Source organism: Mastomys coucha, unplaced genomic scaffold (assembly GCF_008632895.1).
Source record: "Mastomys coucha isolate ucsf_1 unplaced genomic scaffold, UCSF_Mcou_1 pScaffold17, whole genome shotgun sequence".
Classification (NCBI taxonomy): Eukaryota; Metazoa; Chordata; class Mammalia; order Rodentia; family Muridae; genus Mastomys; species Mastomys coucha.
In genome coordinates, this window is record NW_022196899.1 from 20,261,979 (window position 1) to 20,282,298 (window position 20,320).

At 44.2% G+C, this 20,320-nt stretch overlaps 1 protein-coding gene across 2 annotated transcripts in view; it reads left to right on the top strand.

The window, feature by feature from the left end:
- Spata16 (spermatogenesis associated 16) overlaps window positions 1-20,320 on the top strand; it is a 302,009-nt gene that overhangs the window by 243,105 nt on the left and 38,584 nt on the right. For both annotated transcript variants that reach the window (XM_031376462.1, XM_031376463.1), the window contains 2 exons: window positions 2,012-2,176; window positions 4,602-4,685. In XM_031376462.1, coding sequence (XP_031232322.1) covers window positions 2,012-2,176; window positions 4,602-4,685 — 249 coding nt within the window. The remainder of the gene's footprint in view (window positions 1-2,011; window positions 2,177-4,601; window positions 4,686-20,320) is intronic.

A 20,320-nucleotide genomic window follows, 5' to 3' on the forward strand; every position in this document is an offset into this window, starting at 1 on the left:
CTTTAGAGGAAAATTTCTTTTAGGAAGAAATCCCGTGTTTCCTTCCAGGGAGTCATTTGATACAAATTCGCAAACTAAGATAGTCCCTACCAGACACTAAGTTAAAGAAAATGGTAAAATGGCGTCATCTAAACTTGAGCTGTCTGGCTCTGTGGGCAGGTGTCTACATAATCCTGATTTCTGGAGCTATGCAGCAAACCCAGGGACTCACTGAAGGAGGCAAAGGCAGAACTATCTGCCTCCTCAGCGGACACACCCAAAGGCCCTGCCGGTAGCTGCTCCAGAAGTCCTGTGCGAAATCCCTGTCACCAGCTTTGATCTTGAACACAGGAGCTGCCAAACACCCTCGGAACACAGCAAACCTCAAAGCTTCACATTTTGACCACAATATGCCCTCCATGTATCTTTGCTAAAGAGATACCTGAGGATTTTATTGCAAGCTCTGTCTTTCCTATCGAGCATTACAATCTGTGTTTGGCTTTGTAGAGAAGGTGGCAACTTCTCTTCTGTGCCTGGCAGTAGCAAGTACACAGGCGAGCCACCCTATCCCGAGCTGCCCCATTTTCAGTAAAGCAGAGATATTCGTATCTCCATGAGGTGGGGGAGCACTTTACAATGAGTCGAACAGTCCATCACAAGGTGGATTGCGTCAGTTACTGAAGCAGCCGTTCTAGGGGCTTGAGCAAATGGTGTAAAGTACTGGGCCAGCATACAACCCACCCACGGGAAAACTGTAAGGGCAGGGCTATTTGTTCAAATTGCGTAAACACTACCACTGACATACATGAGATATCAGGTAGAACTCTTAGCAGATATGGTGATTTAGTAATGTAAATAAAGTCACCTTCAGGAGGTCACAGTGAGAGGACAACTAGGAGAAGCCAGGGACATTTTCCATCAAGAGCCTACATTGCTAATTCAGGGCGACTGGAAAACCCATCTCCACAGGCCTGCTACAAGCTGTCTTTCATGTACAGCCACCTTCTTGAGAAAAATGTAGAGACCATTTCTGAGCAATGAATTAGTTAAACTGCTTTGGCTCCTGGCAGGTCTCATTGCACACACACACACACACACACACACACACACACACACACACCGGCTAATTTTGATATGCCTTGACTAGCTCAATGATTGGGCATTTCTAAACCTCCCCACGGCTAGCACACACTCCCCTCTGATATTCCTGGCTTAACACCTTCTAAATCTATATTTTATCTTTGCTGCCGGGTTACCTTCTAGGCAGCCCCCCATAGGGCCGCATTCCCTTCTCCACCTGCATTCCTGGATGACTTCTCTCCTGCAGCTCTTAAATCTGCTCCTTCTCCCTCTTAATCATGAAGATTCTTCTCTTCCTCTCCCTCAGTCCCTCACCAGCACAATCTAAAGTCCTGCCTCAGTCTCCCTGCCCAGCCATTGGCTGTACAGCAATTCTTTATTACCAATCGAAGCCAGCTGAGGGCAGGGACCCTCAGTGTCTGGAACCACAGCTTTTAGAAGCCAAATTAGCACAAAGCATTAAAACCAATTCCCAAGTGATTCTCAAGTGATAGAAGGAAACATGTGCTTGTACTGGATCCTTTTGCTTTCAAAAGATGTAAATTAGTCTGGTATGATGGTACACACCTTGAATCCTGGGAGAGATGAATTCAATGCCAGCCTAGGCAATGTAGACAGTTTCAGGCCAGCCAGCGCTACATAGTGAGACTTAGTATAGATAAATGGTAGATAGATAGATAGATAGATAGATAGATAGATAGATAGATAGATAGATGATAGATAATAGATAATACACAAATAGATATATATATAGACAGACAGATAGATAGATGATATATACATATATATGAGAGAGAGAGAGAGAGAGAGAGGGAGAGAGAGAGAGAGAGAGAGAGAGAGAGAGAGAGAGAGAGAAATGATAGTGTAGTTTGCCCGACCCTGACTTGACTTCGGCCGAGAGGTCTGGTTCTGTGCTCTCGTCCTGAAACATTCCTTTTTTCTGTGAGATCAGGGGAATTTCCACGCCTGCTCAGGTGTGATAGAGAAGTTGCACTATGCCAGCCTCCTCAGTCGGCTGCAGAGAGTGAAGGAGCAGGCCCAGGTGATCAATCAAGCAATGGCAGAGCTGGCGACGGTCCCGTATCTCCAGGACATCAGTCAACAGGAGGCAGAATTGGTAAGTATTTGTTTCTCTTTGTTTAAGCTTTCACAGGCCCTGAGCCAACAGAAGACTGATGGGGGCTGAAAAGGCTTGTGGTAATAACTGTGGTCTGAAGGGAGCCGCCAGTCTCCATCCTGAATTCAAATGAAGACACCGGAAGATGAGGACAGAGTGCATCTATGTGACTGCTCTCCCTTTTCTTCCTTCCCTTTTGAATATTTAGCAAGAACCTTGTAATATGCGAAAACATAGGAAAGGGCTAATTATCCATATTATATATAAAGCTTTTATTTCAATTAAAATAATATATACGTAAACACATTCAGAAAACTAGACATTTTGTTCTAATACAGACCCAGTCAAAAACTACTTAAAGGAATAGCTTAGAAACAATCTTCAAACAGATGTGTGTGTTATAACCATAATTAATATTAGAAATCATACCACCTCATTTGAAAAGTAATTATTGAACAGTGTGCTGCCCATTCAAGGAGAGGTCTGGAGAGCCTGATGTGTCATGGGGAAGGGCTCTTTACTTTGAAGCTTTAATTGAGAGTAGCTAAAACTAATTATAGACTTGAATTGAATTCACAGCACAAGGGTGAGAATGGCCCAAACTGATTACCTGTAATTTTCAGATAACTAAAGGAACCCTCCCCTCTTTGAGCTTTTACAGATGTAATGAAGAAATGAGCTTCCAGTATTTATAATATTTATCTAGACTTTTTAAAAGTGTATTAAATAAATAACTGATCTTCAGAGTAAGCATAAGTGTTAACAATCTCCCTAGCTCAGTAATAATGTCATGTACACTGAAGATGAAACCAGTGAACTAAGCCTGTTTGTCCAGGAACTTATAAGTCAAAACTAGTGATAACGCTGCCTGATCCATTGTGGTGGTATGCAGAACACCCTTTAAAACGCTTTGTTCATCTTGCCAACCAGGCAGCCTTCAACAGTGTGGTGAGTGTGTTGCTTTCAAAGGGCATGGTATAGCCAGTTTTAGATGACTACGGCTCCTCTAAGAAAAGAGAAGCAAAGAAAATGCTAACTTAGAAAGGAAAACGTTAGTCCTATCTTCTGAAAAAGCACACTCAAGAATTAAATGAAAAAATGAAGAGAAATTCCCTGAATTTACCTGTGAGGATTCCCCACCCCAGAAATGCTTAGTTTTCAAAATGTGCACCAAGGGTTCAAAACCAACATCATCAACAGGCCTTCCAAGTGTACAAATTTTTCAGCACCTTATACTTTATAAAATGGTATTTCGTGGCATATTTTTATATTTTATATACTTCCAAAATGTAGAAAGATAGACAGACAAATGACTGAATGGTAGGTAGCTAGGTATATAGACAATTGATAGATAATAGACACACAAACAAATAAGTGTGTGCATTCGCCATTTGAGCAGTCTGCGTCTTTCGTCGCTTCATGCCATAGATTTTACTGTCCAGTTTCCAAGTATGGGTCGGCCGTAGGATGAGCCCCACCCTGACCTTGTTAGGGCACTGTGAAAACAGAGGCTGTTCGAGAGAGGCCTTTTGAGCGATTCTGCTCCCTGCCTAACTGATTAAGCTCTGCAGCACGGGAGAGATTATCCAAGGGTTAAACACTCAGGATCACGTGCTCTGGTGCAGCCCACCCACTCTGAAATTTGTTCTCACTATCTTGCTCAGTGGCGCTTTGAACTTAGTTTCCTCCTGCCTCAGCCTCGCCACCTCCGTGACTGTTCTTTGACTGTTCAGTCAAACAAAGACAAGGCTCGGGTAGAATAAGCTCACCACTACCCGAGGCTGCTCTTGCGCTCCCGGTCCTCCTGCCCTTCATTTCAACTGGAATATAGCAAACGGCTTTTACAGCAAACGGCTTTTGGTAGGTAAAGTGTGCACATTCAACGGGAGTTTTAAAACAAAAGAAAGAAAAAAAAACAGAAGAAAAAATAGTTATTTCAAAATGTTAACAATAGTAAAAGTTTAAATGAACGAGATTGTCTTAAGAGGCAATAAAGCATCGCAGTTTGAGTCTCGCCCTCTGGAGAGCTTTTTCATGATGCCTAGAATTATGATACATTAGCCTCAGGAGAAAATGCTAAAACACACTCATGTACTACATGCAGTTTCCTGAGAGAATTAACTTCCGCCGTCATTCTTTACAGCCCAGATCTGTCTTTAACAAAACATCAGCACTTACTACATTAAAACATATATGCTTCCTAAAATTTCCAGCAAGACTCCTTCCACTGTTTCAATAGCTTATGTGTCTAGCAGTCCTCCGTAATGACTGGAGCAGAGTCGAGGTGGCCGTCTTCATTGTGAGGAATATGAGTAATAAAACCATCAGCATACAAATGATTTTTTAATTAGGTTTTAATCTGTGTATTTAGAGAAGTTATTTCTGCACGAATTCCAGGCTGATAATTTTTATCTTGGTATCACAGCTGCAGTCGCTAATGGCAGACGCCATGGACACCCTTGAAGGGAGAAAGAGTGATAAGGAGCGTGTGTGGAATACAATCCAAAAGGTAAAGTTCTGAGCTGAAGGAAAATACATCTTATCCTCTGAGAAAATGTCCACCTTGGGTCAAATCTGTCTAGAAGATAAAAGAAGAAATGAGAGAAGTCCCTGGGGTTGTTTTTGGGTCTGCTTTCCTTGTGAGGTGAATGCAGCTGAAAGAACTAGAAATGGAACCAAAACCAAGGATGGGTTTTTCGGTTTTGTCTTTTTTAATTTGTTCCCGTGCACTGTGGTCATCGCAGCCACCATCTTTCTGGATCATGCTCCTTTTCACTGTCAATTTAAATGACTGTTTATTCACTAGATATATGTATTCACTTGGTATATATATATATAATATATATTTACTTGATATATATGCATTTATATTTTATAACATATATATGTATGTGTGTGTATATATATGTGTGTATATACATATATATATATATATATGCAGCTCTGAATCCTAGATGTCCTGGAACTCACTTTGTCAACCAGGTTGTCTTCAAACTCAGAGAACTACCTGCCTCTGCCCGGGATTAATGGCCTAGTTTGTAATTTTCCTTGATTTTTCAACTACTAATTTTTCCTTTGTTTTGTTTTGTGTTTTTTTTCCACTCACTTCGATGCAATGGCTCCAGCCCAGCTCCAGAATCTCACACATTGGTGGGTTTGGTGAGGGAGAAGCAGAAGAGCCAGTTGCTGGTGCTCAGGGCAACCTTTACATAGAGGTGCCTGGTTCCAGGCACGCAGGAGACTTTTGTGACAGGATAGGACCGTTTGAGAATGTAAGGGCCCGTAGGTAATGGCTAGGTCTCCAGTTCACCTCCAGGTAATACATTCTGATTGCTCTAAACCCCATCCCTTTGTGGGATCCTGAGGTCAGGAAACATAAAAGGATCCAAGCAAAGAAGGCTTTGGTCTGAAAGGTAACTCCCAGCAAGGGGGAGCTCTGGTGAACCTGAAGAGGATCCTGGGCTCTGAAGGCTTTGGTCTGATAGGTAACTCTCAGCCAGGGGGCGGCTCTGGGCTCTGAAGGCTTTGGTCTGATAGGTAACTCCCAGCCAGGCTTTGGTCTGATAGGTAACTCCCAGCCAGGGGCGGGGCTCTGGGCTCTGAAGACTTTGGTCTGATAGGTAACTCCCAGCCAGAGGGAGCTCTGGTGAATCTGAAGAGGATTCTGGCCTCTGAAATCAACTCATAAATCTAAAGATCTATGTGGGAAACAAAACGAACAGAATTTGTAGATACTTGAGCGTCCATCACAACAGAAAGGGTATTAGGTATCAGAGATACCTTGCTGGGTTGAAGCAGTGTGGCTATATGAATGGCTGTGAACAACCTGCTTTCATAAGCTACGGAAACAGATGAGCACACCTGGTCTGGCAGATCAGAAAAACATCTGTGTGAATGTGTTTTTTTTTGTTTTTTTGTTTTTTTGTTTTTTTTTTTTTTACATTTAAAAATTAATGTTCATTACCTAGGTGGAAGGGGAAATTGGAAGGTGGGAAGATACCTTCGTCGGTAAAGTTGTTGGAGTATGGGGACATGATTTTAATTCCCAGATCCCACATTTTTTTTTTTTAAAAAAAAAGCCATTTGTGATAGTGAACACTTCGCATTCCAGGGTAGAGGAGGTGGAGACAGATCCCTGGGACTCAGTGGCCAGCCAGTCCAGCTTACTTAGTGAGTTTCAACCAGTAAACGACCCTGTCTCCAAAAAAGGTGGATGGTAGCTGAAAACAATGTCACCCAAGGTTGTCCTCTGGCCTACACACACACACACACACACACACACACACACACACACACAAGACAAGAGGGGGGAGGGAGAGGGAGAGGGAGGAGGAGGAGGAGGAGGACGAGGACAAGGACGAGGACGAGGAGGAGGACGAGGAGGAGGATAAGGACGAGGACGAGGAGGAGGACAAGAAGAAGAAAGTGAAACAATATGCATCGTGAACACAAAGAACTCATCATGTGCATCAATTACCTTTCTCCCACCATGATGAAGCACCATGATGACCAAGGAAACTTAAAAGAGAAAGTGTTTAACTGGGCTTTGCTTATGTTTTCAGAGTGCTAATGCATGATAGCCATAGCAGAAAGCATGGTAGAAGGCAGTCAGACATGGTGCTGACGTGCACCACCATCTCAGGCAGGCCTGTCATGGGCTTTCGAAGCCTAAAAGCCCACCCCCAGTGACACACCTTGTCTAACAAAGCCACACCTCCTAAATCTTCCCAAATAGTTCCACTAATTAGGGGCAATGCATTCAAACACACGAACCTATATACGGCCATTCTCATTCAAACCACAACAACGCCTTATTGGAGATTCACTTGGGATTTTTCCAGACGGAAAACCATCATAGCAGGGAACATGGTGGAAGACAGGCAGGCATGGGCTGGAGCAGCAGCTGAGAACTTACTTCTTGAACTACAAGCAAAAAGCAGAGAACACACTCCAAATGGCACAAGTCTGTCCCCAGTGTGATGGTTATTCTTGGTTGTCAACTCGACTATATCTGGAATTAACTCTAACCCAAAAGCAGAAGACTTACCTTATCTGTGAAGGATTTCTGCTTAACTTGACATGGGAAGATCGACTACTAATCCAAATCTCTGAGGTAAAAAGACGAACCTTTCATCCAGTTCTTTAATCCAGATCGAATCCGGGCCTTGCCTTCTGCTGGAAGAAGGAAGGTTTCGCCCTTTGTCTGCTTGTTCTTGCCTTGCTGGAACATCCATTCCTTCACTGGCATTAGGCCTACTTCTTTGGATTCTAGCACATACTGATGACCAGCTGAACTGAACCACTACTGGATTCTTGGACTTTCCATTCATTACCAGACAGTGTTGGATAAGCTGAACTACAGCCTGAAAATCATTCTAGTAAATTCCGAGAGAGAGAGAGAGAGAGAGAGAGAGAGAGAGAGAGAGAGAGAGAGAGAGAGGAGAGAGAGAGAGAAAAGAGAGAGAGGAGAGAGAGGGGAGAAAGAGGAGAGAGAGAAAGGAGAGAGAGAGAGGAGGGGGGAGGGAGAGGAGAGAGAGAGGAGAGAGAGGAGAGAGGGGTAGGGAGAGGAGAGAGAGAGAGAAAGAGAGAGAGAGAGAGAGAGAGGAAAGGGGGGATTTATCTATAAATGCTATATTACTCTAGAGAACTTTGACTAATACACCCCAGAGACATACCTCCTCTTGAAAAGCTATACCCCCTAATCCTTCCCAAACTGTTTCACCTACTGGGTACTCAGTATTTGAAAATTTGAGTTCATGAAGGTCATTCTCATTCAAACCACCATTCCATGCCAAGCACTCATACAGAAAGAAAAATAAGGAAGAGTGTCAAGGTATTTGTTTGAGCAAGGCAGGGTCTATAGAGAGGCCTTCTCGTGTCATTTACCAAAGGAAGAAACTGTTACAGGGATGGCTTTGGCTAGGAATATAAACTGCTTTAGAGTGTAGCCAGGAGGCAAGGAGGAAAAAGCCACCCTAGATAGCTGACTGAGAATTTAATACAGGAGGTGAAGGCAGCTGCTGCCCAGCATGACAACCCGAGTTTAATTCCAGGGAGCCACATGGTGGAAAGAGAAAGCTGATCTCTATTAGCTGTCCCTCCACCTCCACATATATGTCATGCATGAGACGAGAAAAATGTAATTTTTAAAATAAATAACTAGGAAGTTGTTAAGTAGGAAAATTAAAGAGTGAGAGAGAAAATACAGAAAATCAGTACCATTCAGTAGAGCCAGGGATCCAAGAGAAAGAATTAGGGGGGGGGGGGGGGGGGGGGGGGACAAACTCTGAGAAAATTGGATCAGAAGTATGTCAAGCCAAAACTCAGGCATCAAGTGGAAGGTAACTGCTCTGTCACCCCTGGGTCTCAGGAATCAAACGAAGGTTCCAGAAGGGCTGGGCCACAGGCCATGGAGTGTGACACACTAACCCACTGATGCTGTTAAGTCATGAGTGGTTCAGTGGCCTCTGGAGGAATTCTCTAGCTTTTGAGGTTCAGAAGCAGTATGTGCTTCTGTACTGGAGATAGCTTTTCTGCTGGGAGGCTCACAGAAGACAGGCATAGTCGGAAGGCAGAGAGAAAGGAGCAGAGATGCTCATGAAAGACAGGAGTAATCAGAAGGCAGAGAGAAAGGAGCAGAGATGCTCATGGAAGACTGGAGTAACCTGAAGGCAAGGAGGAAGGAGCAAGCCTGTCTTTCTCTTCCATTCCTCTGTTGACAGAGACCAACAGCTGCGAAAGCAGAGGTGGGGTTTGTAGAGAAGTGGCCCTAGTATTACAGCTGACCATAGAAAAGTGGGTTTGGAGAAGAGAGAATATAAGAGAGCGTATCGAACATCTGGTGCTGTCAAGATGCACACGGGGAGCTATGGAGCCTGAAGTTCTGGATAAATCCTGAATGAAGGTGATAAGGAATGAGAAGAAGAAAGGGGGACGAGAAGGAGGAGAAAGGACTGACTAGAGATGTAAGTTTCTAGGTCCTTGGCCAGTTAACATTGAATGAAGTTATTTGAATGGCTGACGCTGGTAAGGAAGAGTGCGTAAGAGGAGAATAGCATTGTGGGGGGCACATTTCAAACTGTGAGAGAGAAACCAGCAAAGGAGAGTAGGAGCTTAGGAAAGAGAGTCAGCAACATTACCAACTGTTTCTACCAGGTATACAAAATAACTGTTTGGACCAGGGATCAGCAAATTACGAGCTGCAGGTCACGTTCCACATATCACCTATTTCTGTTAGGGAAGTTTATGGCTTGCAGCTTTGCCTTTCATGTCTATGTGGTCTGGGTCAACTCAGCCACTGTAATCACTCACCAAGTCAAAACTGTTTACTATCCAGCTATATGGAGAAGACTATGCTGCACTCCAGTTTGCAATAGTACACATCCCACAGATACTGCATCGTCTGAGTAAATGTTTGCAAATTCAAGTGTTTATGGAACCACTGCCAAGAAGATGGAAGAAACATTAACATCTTTTTTTGTTGTTTTTGTTTTGTTTTGTTTTGTTTTGTTTTGTTTTGTTTTTTTTGGAACAGGGTTCCTCTGTGTAGCCCTGGCTGTCCTGGAACTCACTCTGTAGACCAGGCTGGCCTCGAACTCAGAAATCCACCTGCCTCTGCCTCCCAAGTACTGAGATTAAAGGCGTGCATCACCACAGCTTGGCAGACGTTAACATCTTTTGAAAATGCTTCTTGCGCTTGGCTGTGAGCTACTGCTCACGGTGCCTATGTTCACGGGCACACACCTAGCTGTGTCTTCTTATTTTGCTCCTACCGCAGTTATCTGTGCTGTGTAACAAACTATCCAAAGTGTAGTGCTTTAAAATAAAACCATTATTGTCTCTCTCTGATCTATGCATTGATCAGACTCTATCAGATGATTCTCAAAATTTCTTGCCCCTGGTCCAGTCTTTGAGCTTGGGTGCAGAGGTCTGACATCTGTGAATGTTCCAAGATGGCTACCTCACATGGCTGACAGCTGACACCGGTTGGCTGAGGCAGTTGCCTGTATGTAGGTCTCATGAGTGAAACAGGCTTTAACACGGTGTCTCACTGGATGCCAGGAGGACAATTCAAGAGAAGAGAAGCGAAGGAATTCAGTGTTCAAGAGCAGCCTTCTTTCTACATCAGCTTCTGCTATATTGTGCTGACATAAGCAGTGCCCGGCCAGTCCTAGACATAAATAGATGGAAAAATAGATTCTGGTACCAAGAACATGATGGTGACCTTCTCAGAAACAAGGCACAACAGTGAAGTGTCTCTGTATCCTGGACTGGAAAACATACCTTCAAACAAGCAGAGATCAAGTCATGCAAGTCAAGCAAGGAGAGCCAAGTCAAGGCCTCCCAAAATTATAACACAACTGAACCCCACACCACACACCCAACCAATGTGTGTTTAGTGGGTATCTAGAAAGACTCGTTGGTGAACAGCCAGTCTTTCCAAATTAAAAGCCCTGCTAATGATCATGGCTTTCTAAATAGAAGCTCCTGGGATATCTTTAGGAAGATGTGAATGGAAAGAACAGGGTGCCAAATTTTTCCCAGGGGCTTTTAATTTGGCTAATGTGACTCTACAAAGTATGGTGGTATCACTCTCAGACAATTCCAGTAGCAAGTAAGTAATTTCCTTTTACTGCTAACCGAGTTAATTTGTGTGTGCAGGAAAAAAAAATAATTAAAAAAAAAAACTAATTGTACAAGCTACACTGTGTTCTGAGCTCACTGGAAGTTGACATCAGCACTGCCACCTCTGAGATCTGTTATCTGTAATAGAAACAGCTGTTGTATCTAATGAAAGCACTTGAAATTTTCATTGGAAGCAGCAGAATTATAGCGGGAGCTGCTCGTTCTACATAGTTAAAGGTTCTGTCAGAATCCCCATTACTTCACAGCTTCCTGGGCTCCACGTTGTTATAGGTCTATTAAAAAAAAAAAAAAAAAAAAAAAAGCTCATCATGGTGCAACTGGATTCATGAGCACTGACCTCCTGTCTATGTTTTTGTCTTCACTGAAGTTCCCCAGAAGCAACCAAACCTCCCTGAGATGAAAATACATTCTTCACAGAGTTCTAAGATAGTGGCTGTGGCTGGAATTTGACTCTGTGGAGTAGTTCTTTCCAGTAATTAACTCGAGATTAAGAGACATTCACTCTGGTTTAGTAATGCAGACACAAAACAGGGCAAGCCATGTTTAGTAAAATAGCGAGGATTCTCTTACCCCGAAAAGTCCTATCCACAGTATGGCTGAGACCATCAACGCTGATTAGTTTTAGTCTACAACGGTAGTGCCTGAGGAAGCAGTCTGTCTTGAACATCCCTAAGGCACCACTGACACCCTCCTCGCGCGTGTAAACGGAAAAGCATTCGCTTGGCTTCCATTCTTTGTTAGACATTGTCCAGGACATCCAGATGCATTCGTGAACGATCAGTGCCCACCTACCGTGTTCTGAAGCAGTCAACAAATCACCTAAAACTGAATGTGTTCTAGTGCCAAATGTGGGGAGGGGGCAAGGAAGCAGGGCAGGAAAGTGGAAGGTACGAGATGCAGAGGATAATTGTGCGCATCCCGGGGTAGAACTCATGTTCAGTAGTGGAAAGACCAAGTGTGAGACCATCAGGTAGGCTGTGCCCTAGAAGGACAGCACGGTAACCACGGTAAATGAATGAGAGCCCTGAAATCTGACATGAAAGAAGATAGAAGGTTTTATAAGAACCAGTACACTTGAAAGCTATCAGGGAAAGAAGGGTGAAGGGGCAATGTGTCTTAGTTCCTTTTCTACTGTTGTGATGAGCACCATGCCCAAGGCATCTAACAGAAGGAAGGGTTTATGGGGGTGCTTACAGTCTGAGGCACTGGGTCCATGACCATCGTGGCAAAGAGAATAGGGGAGCAGGCAGGCATGGTGCTGGCCGGGGCTTGTATCCCCACCCGCTAGTAAGAGGCAGAGTGGGTTAACGGGGAGTGACATGGGCTTTTAAAACTTCAAAAAGTCCAACCCCTGTGACACATCTCCCACAAGGCCAGTGGAGATCATTCTTTTTCAAACCACCATGGAAGGGAAGGTCATAACGATGATCCAGGAGAGAAAATGAGAGCTTCTATTTGTTACTCGACACCCCCCCATAGTTGCGATTAGAGCAATTTAAGGGGTGGGATTTATTTGGGCCCCCATTTAGAGGATAACACCCATCCTGGCAGAGCAGACATAGTGTGAGGCACAATCACATTGTGACCACAGACTGCTCTCCCACCTGATTCCCACCTACATTCAGAGTGACTCTGAATTAAACATCCCTAGAAACACCCTCCAGACACACCTAGAGGCATGTCTCCTAAGCACCTATAAATCCGTCAAAATGAAGACTAGTGATCAGACACTCTGAACTAGCAACCTAAGTCTGTCACAAATCAGGCCAAAACGCCATTTCCCTTCTCTGGGCCTCAGTTCCTTTACCTGTAAAATAAGGATATTGGGCTAGAAGAGCGGAAAGCCTTCCCCACCTGAACAAAAGTCAGAGCACCAAAAATCAAAGAACGAAAGTATTTATGAGCTCTTCTCATGGATCATTGTCCTGTTTACACAGACCAACTCGTTAATCTTCATCAGCACCTTGCCTAAAGTCACATAGCCAGTAACTAATAAAAGTTCTGGCTCGAGCTGCCTTTGGGTCCCGAAATCTTTGTGATAAGTCCAGAATATACGGTGCCTGGAGGAGCCCAGGTGATTATAGGCATTCAACAGTATATCCACATTCAACACTGTGTTTGCATTGCACTGTGTGTGTGAGACCAAGTGTGGGTCAGGGTAGTCTCCAGCCAAAGAGAACCGAACGATACACTAACCTAAGTGTCTTCTCAGATTCTCCCAGCCTACGCTAGAGAAGCCACTATGAAGGTTTTGGGTTAGTCTAACATTATAACTAATTGACTTTCATGCAAGCATGAAGATCTGAGTTCAAATCCCCAGAACCCATGGAGAGCTGGGCACTGTAGCACATATCTATAATCCCAGTGATTCTAAGAATCTCTTAGGAAGCTGGCAACAGGAATCCCCAGCAGCTCTTGGGTGCCTGACAGGCACAGGGTCAAAAACAGAAAAAAAGGAAAAAGCAGTGTAAGTCAAGAACCAACAAAACCAACGCTCCGCATTCTCCTCTGACCTCTACACATGCTTGCTGTGTATTTACACATACAAACAAGCACACATACACATACATAGCATACACGTGCTAAATGAATAAGCTAATTAGCTAGTTCATTGACTGTCTTGTATAGGATCCTCCTGCTTTGGTGTGTAGTTTTCCACCATGAAACATGACTGAGCAACAAGCCACCACACTCTGGGGAACCCAGTATGCCAGACCCATTCTACTTTTAGGTCCTGCCATTTTTGCTACTTAACCACTGAATCCTTATGTCCAGTGAAACTGGATGAGTTGGATTTAGGGGTGTCTTTGAGAGTTTTTTATTAGATATTTTCTTTATTTACATTCCAAATGATATCTCTTTTCCCAGTTTCTCCTCTGAAAGAAAAAAAACAAAAAACAAAAAAAAAACAAAAAACCTGTTCCCTCTCCCTCCCACTGCTCACCAACCCACCCTCTCCAACTTCCTTGCCCTGGCATTCCCTTACACTGGGGCATAGAACCTTCACAGGACAAAGGGCCTCTCCTCCCATTGATGACCGACTTGGCCATCCTCTGCTACATATGCAGCTGGAGCCATGAGTGCCACCATGTGTACTCTTTGGTTGGTGGTTTAGTCCCTGGGAGCTCTGAGGGTACTAGTTAGTTCATATTGGTGTTCATCCTAAGGGGCTGCAAACCCTTCAGCTCCTTGGATCATTTCTCTAGCTCCTTCATTGGGGACCCTGTGCTCAGTCCAATGGATGGCTGTGAGCCTCTACTTCTGTATTAGTCAGGCACTGTCAGAGCCTCTGAAGAGACAGCTATATCAGGCTTCTGTCATCCAGCACTTGCTGGTATCCACAATAGTGTCTGGATTTGATGACTGAATATGGAAAGATTCCCAGGTGGAACAGTCTCTGAATTGTTCTTCCTTCAGTCTCTGCTCCATACTTTGTCTCTGCAACTCCTTCGATGGGTATTTTGTTCCCCTTTCTAAGAAGGAATGAAGTATCCACACTTTGGTCTTCCTTCTTCTTGAGTTTCTTGTGGTCTGTGGATTGTATCTTGGGTATTCCAAACTTCTGGGCTAATATCCACTTATCAGAGACTGTATACCATGTGTGTTCTTTGCTGATTGGGTTACCTCACTCAGGATGATATTCTCTAGATTTATCCATTTCCCTAAGAATTTCATAAATTCATTGTTTTTCATCACTGAGTAGTACTCCATTGTGTAGATGTACCACAGTTTCTATGTCCATTCTTCCATTGAGGGACATCTGGGTTGTTTCCAGTTTCTGGCTATTAAAAATAAGGCTGCTATGAACATGGTGGAGCAGGTGTCCTTATTACATGTTGGAGCATCTTCTGGGCATATGTCCAGGAGTGATATAGCTGGGTCCTCTGGTAGAGTACTATGTCCAGTTTCCTGAGGAACAGCCAAACTGATTTCCAGAGTGGTTGTACCAGCTTGCAATCCCACCAGCAGTGAAGGAGTGTTCCTCTTTCTCCACAACCTCTCCAGCATCTGCTGTCACCTGAGTTTTTGATCTTAGCCATTCTGAGTGGTGTGAGGTGGAATCTCAGGGTTGTTTTGATTTGTATTTCCCTGATGACTAAGGATGATGAACATTTCTTTAGGCACTTCTCAGCCATTTGGGGTTTTTCAGTTGAAAATTCTTTGTTTAGCTCTGTACCTCATTTTTAATAGGGTTAGTCAGTTCTTTGGAGTCTAACTTCTTGAGTTTTTTGTATATATTGGATATTAGCCCTCTAGCGGATATAGGATTGGTAAAGATCTTTTCCCAATTTGTTGGTTGCCGTTTTGTCCTATTGACAGTGTCTTTTGCCTTACAGAAGCTTTGCAATTTTATGAGGTCTCATTTGTCAATTCTTAATCTTAGAGCAGAAGCTATTGGTGTTCTGTTCAGAAAAATTTCCCCTGTGCCCATGTGCTCGAAGCTCTTCTCCACTCTTTCCTATTAGTTTCAGTGTATCTAGTTTTATGTGGAGGTCCTTGATCCACTTGGACTCGAGCTTTGTACAAGGAGATAAGAATGAGAGATTTTTTTTAATTATGGATGTGTGTGTGTCTATGTGTATGCCTGTGTGTCTGTGTGTGTCTGTGCACATGAATGCAGGTGCCCATAGGGGCCAGAAATGATCATCAGATTCTTCTGGAACTAGAGCTATAGGCAGGTTGTAAGTCATGTGATATGGGCAGTGTGTGATCTTAACCACTAAGCCATGTCTCCAGCCCTCCCACATAGGTTGAAGGGACCTAACCAGAGCAATGGAAGGGGGTATGAAAATGATGTTACATATTAATTTGGCAATCTGATTTCTTCTCACTGCACATCCAAGTGTCAAACAATTCCCAAGGAAAAGTTATTCTTTTTCTGTTCACAAAGGCTAATGTATCAGTGAGAAGATCAGAATTTAACCTGCTATAACATTATGATTTTGTCTTCTGTCTCTGAGTCACTCATCTGAGACTAAATGAGGGGAATAAACTTTGACATTTTAGAAGCAATGAGAGAAGTCTCCTCAAACATAACCTCAGACCCATGAGTTTTCATGAGTAGTGTTAAAATAGGAAGACCCCTTTAAAATTCTTCTAGTATTACAAAATGCAGCAAACTTCAATGAATCCAGCAAACAGAGTGTATGCATGTCCTCAAACACCCATATAAATGTACTCAAAATGATTTACATTTTTATATTCCTTTTCATCTCAAAGCCTTCCTTATGCATCATACCCTTTGCCATCACACAGAAATGGCACTCTCAGGCATATTCGTTGTGCCCTTGAAGAGGAACACACAAGATAGGATATGTGGCCCAGCAATGCAATTCTGTTGAAGCCCTGGTACCGGCAGAGCAGAGGGGAGTGAATACAGATTGGGAGGTGAGGCGGGGATGCTTGGTTGAGGAGACAGAAGAGCAAACTGCAGCATTTTATTTACTCCACACATCAGCATTCCAGCCTGAATCCTCGCAGAGGTTCCTCTGGGAGATATCGCCCACATGGCCCCATCACTCATTGGCCAGTCAGCTAGCCAGGCGGACTACTACACGTTGGGTTAGGAGTGTTGTGCGTGCTCTTATCTTTCCTGAGACTCAGCAGTGATGCCGTTCATTTGCAAAAGCAGGTTTTTTTCAGCAATCAGGCTTTTCCCGTGTGTCTGGTTCTTTAAAGAATCTCCATAGATTTATTACAATTTGACTGTGAGTCTCGTAACTTCTGGTTATGATTGTCCTCATTAGCATATCCCCATATTGCTTTATGGTATGAGCTCTGGGCACAGCTAAGGACTTCTGTCTGCAGCCTCGTTCAGGTTGTGTGGAGAGCCTAGGTGCTCCTGTCACTAGATGTGCTGGGAAGGGAAGGGATTGCTCCAGGCACAAGCAGGAAAGACAAGACCAACACTCCTCAAGGAGAAGTCACTGCAATTACACATTAAACAGATTCTCTATCTATAGGTTTCCAGGCAAGGCTCTCTAGGAGAGGCACGTCCCTGAAGCCCTCTAGAAGCTCGTGGTTATCCGCAAAAGCTGAGTTTTCAGGCTATGACACTATTACTGTCCTGTAATGCATCCTGTAATGACAAGATGATTCCTGTCACCTGCCATCACAGAGCAGCATAGATATAGATGCTGAGATCTGGCTGTCACTGATGCCAACACCTTCTCTCCCCTCGTCTGGAGAGACAAAGTGTGAAGTTAGTTTATGGCACTGGTGAGCTTTCTATCACCTTGACAAAGCATAGGAGCATTCTCTGGGCTCACCGTCTCAGATGTCTCAGGCCATGGACGCTTGTCTCTGTTTGCTTTGGCCATAGGGCAATGTAGCCGATCATGGTAGCAACACAGCAGATGTCTCTTCAGCTGGTGATAGCTGGAAAGAGAAGACAGAGACAGGGAGGGGCCAGGGCCCCAGGATCCTTTGAAGGGCACATTCCCAGTGACCTCACTTGTGCCCACTAAGCCCTGCCCACTGAAGCCTTTACTGCCCCTTGGTAACTGCCCCTTGGTACTGCCCCTTGGAAAAGCCTGAGAGCAAGCCTTCAGCACACAAGCCTGTAAGAGATGGTCAAGATTCAAACCATAGCATTCTGGGTCACTTTCCATGGCATTTCTTGCTTCTCATTCTTTCCCCACCAATGCTTGTTTTGCCTCCAAAACTGGGAAGCTCTCTTCCATCTTTAGTCTGCTGAAGGTAGTGTCCTCTCAAACTTTGATTATTTGACAGGACATTTCTGCAACATAAGTCTGATCCTTAGGCATGTCTAAACAAGATTCTATCCAGCTGTGGGCAAGTTAACCTGCTGTTGTTCCAGTGAACCCAGCAAAATACCACTATCCAAGTATCTTAGACTTACCGAAGCATGCTTGGGCTTAACTGTCAAAATCAGAACGGACTTGCAAAATTTATTTCAGAAAGTAAAGCTAATCCCGATGATGACAAACATTACCAGTGGTTATCAGTGATCTCAGTGCGTGCCGTACACGTGCTAGTGCCATAGCATCCAATGACTGTCACTACACTATGACACAGCTGTCATAGCATTTCTGTGAAGGAAAAGGGAAGGAACACCGTAAAATTCACCAGGAAGTAATCCCACATCTGTCCTGCGTGCTTCGATTCAGAGTCAGACTTGAATCAGAGGGCCTCCTCCTAATCTGCAGCTGGAACATCTATGTTAAGACAAACACAGCTGCAAACGGTATCACAAAGAATACTGCTTACTCCAAGCTCAGACTCTGTAGCAGCCAATGAGACCAGCGTTGAGTCTCCCTTTTGGCTGAATGGAGGGTGGCGTCAGAGGACGTGATGAGCCTCCTCCATCCTTCTCTATACCACAGTCCATCTGAAACTTTACCTACACTGCTCTTCAGCAGCTGCCTGGCCAGTCCCAATCCCCAAACCAGCAACTCTTCCCAGAACCACCCTGCTGCTGGTCTTCCTTGTGACCCCTTCCTTGGTGGACATACCATGCTTATGTTTTCTCTCATCCTGCAACTTCTGGACTTCTAGGACATGATTCATAGTTCCCAAGTGTTGCTGTGGGGTCCACTCTCTGATGAGCTGTCTGAATTTGTATTCTAAGATGCCAAAGGCTTTCAAAGGAAACAAGATCTCATAAGCACATATTGTTGTGACCTCTCTAAACATCACCATCCGGACACAAAAGGCCTCGGGTCTGGCCATGAACTGGCATAGTGTTCACCTCCGTCACTGTCTCAGCTCTCTCCCTGCCTGCTCACAATCTCACAAGCTGCTACCGGATACAAGGAAGTGACTAAACATAAATTGGAAGTACACATTTAACTCTGATTCCATCTGCATTTTCATCTTTGCAACATTTCTCTTTCCTTTTTTATTATTTTATTTGTTTATATTTCAAATGTTATCTCCCTTCTCCTTTGCCTCTAAGAGGGTGCTCTCCCAACCCACCTACCCACTCCCACTTCACCCCTCTAGCATCCCCCTTTGCTGGGGCAACAAGTCTCCACACGTCCCCTCCCACTGATGCCAAATGAGGCAGTCTTTTGCTACATATATGCAGTGGGAGCCATGAAAGAGCCCATGTATATTCTTGGGTTGGTGGTTTAGTTCCTGGGAGCTCTAAAGGGTCCAGTTAATTGATACTGTTTTTCTTCCTATGGGGTTGCAATCCCCTTCAGCTCCTCCAGTCCTCCCCCCTAACTCTCCCATTGGAGTCTCTGGGCTCAGCTCAATGGTTGGCGGTGAATATCTGCATTGGTCTTAGTCAGGTGCTGGCAGAGCCTCTCAGAAGACAACCATACAAGGCTCCTGTCAGCAAGCACATCTTGGCATCACCAATAGTGTTGGGGTTTGGTTTCTGCAGATAGAATGGATTGCACGGTGGGGCGGTCTCTGGATGACCTTTCCTTCAGCCTCTGCTCCAATTTTTGTCCCCGCATTTCCTCTAGACAGGGGCAATCATGGGTTAAACATTTTTAGATGGGTGAGTGGTTCCATCCCTCCCACTGGGGGCCATGTCTATCTACTAGAGGTTGTATCTCCCCTCTGTTGGGTATTTCAGCTAACGTCATCCCCACTGGGTCCTGGGAGCCTCTTGCAACCCTGACATATGTGACTTTCCAGTGCTACTTATTTCTACTCATTCTCATGGCCCTCTGTACCTCTCTCCTGTCCCACACCAGATCCTGCCCCCTTTTTTTCTCCTTCCCCCCTATCACAACCAGGTCCCTCCCTTCTTCTTCTTCCTGTGATTATTTTGTTCCCTTCTAAGTGGGTTTGAAGCCTCCACACTTTGGCCTTCCTTCTTGCTAAGCTTCATATGGTCTGTGAGTTGTATAACGAATATCCTGAGCTTTTGAGCTAAGATCCACTTATCAGTGAGTGCATACCACATATGTTCTTTTGGATCTGGGTTACCTCACTCAGAATGATATTTTCCAGTTCCATCCATTTGCCTACAAAGGTCATGAAATCATTGTTAATAGCAGAGTAGATTCCATTGTGTAAAGGTACCACATTTTCTGTATCCATTCTTCCATTGAGGGACATCTAGGTAGTTTCTAGCTTCTGGCTATTATAGATAAGGCTACTATAAACATAGTGGAGCATGTGTCCTTGTGATATGTTGGAGCATCTTTTGGGTATATACCCAGGAGTGGTATAGCTGGGTCTTCAGGTAGAGCTATTTCCAATTTTCTGAGGAACAACCAGATTGATTTCCAGAGTGGTTGCAATCCCACCAGCAATGGAGGAGTGTTCCTCTTTCTCTACATCCTTGCCAGCATCTGATGTTGCCAGAGGGTTTTTTTTTTTAAGATTTATTTTATTTATTTTATGTGTATGAGAACACTGTAGTGTACAGATGGCTGTGAGCCATCATGTGTGTGGCTGCTGGGAATTGAAATCAGGACCTCTGCCAGCCTCACTTGCTCTGGCGTAATACACTGTAGCTGTCTTCAGACACACCAGAAGAGGGCGTCAGATCTCATTATGGGTAGTTGTGAGCCA